General features: G+C 41.4%; 1 protein-coding gene across 2 annotated transcripts in view; it reads left to right on the top strand.

Annotated features, from left to right (window-relative positions):
- Window positions 1-12: 12 nt before the first annotated feature.
- BBS9 (Bardet-Biedl syndrome 9) overlaps window positions 13-6,294 on the top strand; it is a 237,755-nt gene continuing 231,473 nt past the window's right edge. Inside the window, exons 1-5 of one of the 2 annotated variants that reach the window (XM_081931019.1) lie at window positions 13-764; window positions 2,323-2,446; window positions 2,769-2,919; window positions 3,947-4,011; window positions 5,308-5,421. In XM_081931019.1, coding sequence (XP_081787145.1) covers window positions 2,335-2,446; window positions 2,769-2,919; window positions 3,947-4,011; window positions 5,308-5,421 — 442 coding nt within the window. In that variant the 5' untranslated portion in view covers window positions 13-764; window positions 2,323-2,334. The remainder of the gene's footprint in view (window positions 765-2,322; window positions 2,447-2,768; window positions 2,920-3,946; window positions 4,012-5,307; window positions 5,422-6,294) is intronic. The other variant, XM_081931020.1, reaches the window with a different exon arrangement.

Below are 6,294 nucleotides of genomic sequence, written 5' to 3'. Positions count from 1 at the left end.
GCGGGAGAAACCATTCCGACTTAGGGGACGGGGGTGGTGGTCCTCTTTTCTCTCTCTCCTCCGCGAGACAAAAGGCCGGCAATTAGAAGAGGAGGTTGTGGAGGGAGGTTGGTCCTTTTACGCCGCTAGGCGGGACAGGGGACGGGGACGGACGCTGGGCGCTTCCTCTCCTCCTAATAGTACAGTCCAACCGAAGGCTCGCAGAGACTACATCCCCCAGCGTGCTTTGCGTCTCCTAGAACGCAGCTGCCGTGCCGTTTCTGCTCTCTCCTCAGCGCCTTTCTCGGACGGCAGGAGGGGGCGGGGCCGGCGTTGGTTGCTGAGGCGCTATGACAACGGGAGCAAAAATGGCGGCGGGCAGAGCTGGCTAGGGAGTACCTGAGGCGTTCTTCCCCCGCGCGCCCCGTATACCAACAGACACCCCCATTCCTTCCTTGTAATAACAGCTTCTGCTTGGCGTAGTCCCCCCTCCCGCTCCCCTATCCATCTCTCTCTCTCTTTATTTGCGTCTTTGCTTATCTCCCTCATGGGTCCCGTTAGCATCCTCCTGCCCCAAAGGTAGCGCGGCGAGAGGGTGCTTGTGACCAGGACGTCGGCGCCCTGTCTCGGCCTCCCTGACAGGCAAACGGCGCTCTTGCGGCCCGTGAGGGAGTCTCGGGATGAGGCGCTCGCCTTAATGCGCACCCGGCTACCTGCTGTGGATCTGCGGGAGGAGGGCGCAGGTGAGGAGAAGAAAAGGGTTTCCCAATGTTGGGAATAGTCAGGTAAGTTAACGCCCTACATCCTTTCAGATGTGTTTGGAGGAGTGTCGTGTTTTCGTTACTGTTACGTATTTTGTGTTTTTATCTTGTATGTCTATGCCGTGAACCAGCCCTAAGATCTTCAGATGCAGTACATTATACAAATTCAATGAATAATAATAATAAGTAATAATAAGACACGATCTTATTTTTGCATTCTTTTGAGACAAGTGAGATGTTCGCTGTATATGCCTAGGGATGTATATTGTGCTTTAGATGTTTATGTAAATTTTTTTCTTTCCTTATGTCTTTCCAATGCGCAATAAGTGTATTGAAGAAGCTGGCAAATTGTGTTTTTAGCTTGCATTGCTGTAAATACTTGCATTAATGTGTGTAACCTAGTGTTGCTAAGCTAAGGCAAGGATTACTGAATCTCTAGCCTCTTTTCCTTTACTGTGTTCCAGTTAACTGCAGGCAGGTATTAGTGCAACCTATTTGTGTCTGACTGGATTCAGTTCCTTAGCTTGTGTCATAAGGGCAATTCAAGGCGATTAAAGTAGAGGAATAAATGCCTGCCTGTATATTGCTTCATTCCTATTTCATCATTGCCATGATGCTCCTCTCCACTCCTACTCACTGTCAGCCAGTCAGCGTCCCATGGCTCAGTCCTCATTGGATTGTCTGTGGGTTTGTCCCCACCCCATCTTTTATCGTAAAAATATTTTGTATTTCTGCAAACATTGGTGTTCTCCCAGTCTTACAGATTCCTCCCTCTCATGGATGTGTGACTTCATTTATGTACTATTTTGGCTACATAAGCAATGGCACTCACAGCCTGAACACTGGAAATAAAGTGAATTGCGATTATTTATTATATAGCACCTTCAGTGTACATATGCTAAGCTCCAAAACAGCTCTGTGCTTGAGCAGAACGCACACCTTTGGATAATATGTTGCTGATTTGCCTTTCCAAATGCAGCCCTTTATATCATGTTGAGTCCTGGTCCAGAGTGGCCATCAACCTTCAGGAACAGCCTTGCAAGGCCACAGGGGGAAAGAGGGGCAGGAAAGTTCTATTGCATAAATTGAGCTTCACACATGGCTCTATGGATACTGTGATTAAAGAATGACATAGAAATATTAGCAGCTCCTTCTGGGCTTTTTTTCTGTTTGTTTGTCCCAGGTGATTTTGAAGGAAATTTCAATTGTACAAGATAGATTGTTCTACTAGTCTGTTTGAGAGATAAATATACATTATTATAGCTTATTCTACCCACCTGCAGTGGTCACGGTTCCATGGGCAGCACAGTACCCATTGTTTGCTTTGATCATACTGTCATTAAGCTTCTCATTTAATAAATAAGAACAAAGCGACTAGTTGTTAACATTTAGTGGCATATGTTGTTAGAGTTTGGTGTGTATATTTGCTGTATGTGGCCATGATTTATAATTCCTTCACCCCGTGAAGGATTCCCACCCACCTGCATGCATCTATAGTGTATCTCAAATTGCTTTTGAAGCCCCCTTTGGAATGTGAAATTAGGTGGATTTTACATCACCTTGTTTCCCCCCCTCTCACTAGGGCTGAAGGAGAATGTCTTTATTTAAAGCCCGTGACTGGTGGTCTACAGTGGTGGGCAACAAAGAAGAATTTGATCAAGGATGCTTATGTGTTGCAAATGTTGACAATAGCAGCAGTGGACAAGGTAAACGGACTAAAATTATTGTGAAACTCTACACAGAGGCTGCAATCCCAAGCATATTTAGTGGGAAACACTTTCTGTTAAGCTTAAAAAGGTTTAATTTTGAGGAGATGTGCTTAGAATTGATATTTAATTCTGGAACTCTAAATGCAGCTTGATGCTGTCCCTGTTTACATGGAAGTTCCACAGACTTCAGTAAAACTTATTCCCAAGGAAGCATACATTGCATTGCAACCTTAAAGTTCCATCCTGTGTAGGAATAATGAGTCACCACATTTTCAATTGTGTAAGCTTCACTTAGTATTTGAATATGTTTGTTTTTCAGATAAAATAATTGTGGGCAGTTATACAGGGTTCCTTAGAATCTACAATCCCCATCCTATAAAACCTGGAGATGCTGTGCAAGCTGAAGATTTGCTCTTGGAAGTGCAGTTACCTGAGCCAATACTTCAAGTGGAAGTAGGAAAATTTGTTTCGTAAGTAAACAGTGTTGCCGCTAATGATCTTATTAATTGGGAAACTCTGAGTGAGTTTATCATTGGAGTCAATTTACTCTCTAAGGATTGACCTGGTTTATTTTATGAAGTGCCTTGGGGTTATATTGGAACAATTATATATATAGAATCAAAATATGGATTTTGGCACATTTGTTTTTTTGGCGTTGTCTTCTGTGGCATTTTTCCAATCCTGAAGGTCATTTTATCTGAACCATGTATAATACTTTTTAATTAATTATGGTATGTATAGGCAAACTTCATAAATCAGTTTAAATAGCTTTGTTACAAATAGGCTATCAAAGACAGGCTACCAAAAAACAAAACTTTTTTTTTTTAAAAAAACCTAGATCCTCCTCTATGGTGCAAGACGGTTCTCAGGTAACCCAATGGTGGTAGTTTAAACCCAATGGTGGTACTTTACAGAAGCTACTTCAACTGGAACACCAGGATCTAGATGAAGGGCAGCTGTCTGAAAAACCATGACACTTAAAATTTCCAGATGCCCTCATCTGGAGGGCAGTTTAAATATTAAAATAATTGATGACAATAATAAATAAGTGCCAAAGGAAATATAATGTAATTAATATAGACCAGTTTGCCAGCAAGCTCTCTCTTTTTTCATTCTTTTCAAAGAATATTGCATGCTTGCCATTGCTGTCTACAACTGGGTACTTGTTTGATTACTGTAGAGCTGTCCCTTGTGTCCTCTGTCTTCTTGTAGAAAGGCAACTGTCTTGCATGCATATCATAAAAGGATAAGTGAGCATTTTATTCCTAATACTTGTGAAGACAATATATATTTTAAAAGTTTCTAATAATTTGACAGGCATAAATATGCAAATACAAACATGTCAAAACTATTGAGTGTTAAAACTCTTTCATGTCTGCTATATAGCACAGGTTCTTAAACAAAGTTTACTAGAATTGTTGCTAGTTTATTAGCCTCAGAGTAATGTACTTTTCTTAACGGTTGACTCATATTTTCTATTCTTATCTTCCTTTGCAGTGGTATAGAACTGTTACATCTGGCTGTATTACACCCTAAAAAATTGTGTGTATATGCTGTCTCAGGTAAAAAAGGGGGGCTCTTCGGATTATGGTGACAACTTTTTCTCTTTCTCTATTCTCCACACAAGTAAAAAATTGCATATTCTGATCTGCTAATACCAAGTTAATTTTGAAATTATAAAAAGGTGTATAGTATGGGATTGGTCTTCGCCCACTTTGTCTCTTTGTCTCTGTGCTACTGAAAAGTAACTTTTGTCAAATAAATACAAACTAATAAAAACAAACTAGGTAAAAGCAATACAGTGGTGCCCCGCAAGACGAACACCTCGCAAGACGAAAAACCCGCTAGACGAAACGAATTTCCCTATGGGGTTGCTTTGCAAGACGAAAAAAATCTTGCATCCCCCCCGCGGGTTTTTTCCGCTTTTTCCGCCCTTTTCTTAAGCCGCTAAGCCGCTTATCAGCTGTTCCGCTGATAAGCCGCTTAACAGCTGATCGCTGGAAGCCGCTTGACAGCTCTAGCACTAATCCGCTAAGCTGTCAATGGGCTTGCTTCGCAAGACGAAAAAAATCTTGCATCCCCCCCGCGGGTTTTTTCCGCTTTTTCCGCCCTTTTCTTAAGCCGCTAAGCCGCTTATCAGCTGTTCCGCTGATAAGCCGCTTAACAGCTGATCGCTGGAAGCCGCTTGACAGCTCTAGCACTAATCCGCTAAGCTGTCAATGGGCTTGCTTCGCAAGACGAAAAAACCGCTAGACGAAGAGAATCGCGGAACGAATTCTTTTCGTCTAGTGAGGCACCACTGTAGTTAAAATACATCAAAACACATTTAGAACCAGCAATTAAAATACGTACAGTTTGCTCTGACATCAGCCCAGTGATCAGCATCCTATGCACACCATAGTTTCTCAGAGGCATGTCTGAAGCGATGAAAGGTATAAAACCTAGAAAAGGGCCATAAATAGGATGGCCCAAGCTCACCAAGGAATTTGGTTTGAGGCTTGAAAGAGAATATAACTGGAGAACATAATAGGGGAGTCCTGGCAATGAGGAATAAAGCTTGAGGATGTATTCGCTTAGTCTTTATTTTTTTTTAACAGAGCAGTAATGATGAAAATGAATAGCATGCAAGAACAACTAACCTACTAGTAAATGACAGTATTTTAGTGGATCCGTAGGCTTCCAGGTTTGCTTTCCTTATTTGGCAGAGGCCAGTGCCATACGTAGCAAAAATATATCTTAACCAAGAAAACTGCAGCACCAACAAGAAATCTTAGTCTTGTGGAAGGCCGCAATATATAAAAATTATAATAAAATATAAATTCATGTCAGACAGATGATACCTTCTCTATATTCAATAGGAAGCCTGGGAAACATTGACCATGGGAACCAATATCAGCTAAAGCGTATGTACGAACACAATCTTCAGAGAACAGCCTGCAACATGACTTATGGGCCATTTGGAGGCATAAAAGGTAAATTCTATATTATTATTGGTCTACCTTATGTTATCTATAGAACTCATATGTAATTTTGGCAAAATGCAGATTCTTCCTTTTTTTGACTGTTTTAGGAGGCAGAATCGAGGACATCTTATGACAAAGTGATTAACGCTGCAATCCTAACCCCATGTATCTGGGAGTAAGACCCACTGAATTCAGCAGAACTTCTTTCTGAATAGGCTTAGTTAGGATTGCACTGTGAATTATGAGACTAGTGCCTCCTTACTACGTACAAAGGATGATGCTGTTTGCCTATCTTGTAGTCATATTTCCTTAGAAGTTGAAAAATGTTGTTTTTTTAAACTATAAGAGCAGCCACATTTGCTGGAATATGTGAGAGTGAATCAGTTCTTCTGATACATTATTAATGTGTGAGGATGAGTGCACTAGCTCTGCCCCCCCCGCCATCATTCTGTCTGTCCTCCACAAATTGTAAGATGAGCTTCTAAAGTGGAGAGTCTCCTGTACTTGTTTTTTGGCCATAATATGATCCTTTTATGTTAATATTAGTTGTACAGCAAGAAGCCTGCTTCTGACTACATAAGGTAGAATATAATTACAGTTTTACGTGTGCATTAACAAATTTAACCACTAGAGGTCTCTGATGTGTTTCAGCCAGAATTGAAATGAAATAAAAATGTTTAAAAATATAGCCCCTTGTTTCAGTCATAGGCAATGAATGTACAGGAAGGTGCGCATCTCCTTGTGAACAGTGCCAGAATAATCAGGACTGGTTCAGGAGTTCATAGTTGGCATGTTAACCATGGGGCTGTCTCAATTAGTGTCAGGACCAACACATGTGGCAGGACGCACATTGAATCTGGTTTTCTGTACAGAGTTTGGGAA

Source organism: Podarcis melisellensis, assembly GCF_964234715.1.
Source record: "Podarcis melisellensis genome assembly, chromosome: 12".
NCBI classification, from domain to species: Eukaryota; Metazoa; Chordata; class Lepidosauria; order Squamata; family Lacertidae; genus Podarcis; species Podarcis melisellensis.
The sequence above is the reverse complement of the archived record's forward strand: the minus strand, read 5'-3'. Positions and strand labels throughout refer to the sequence as shown.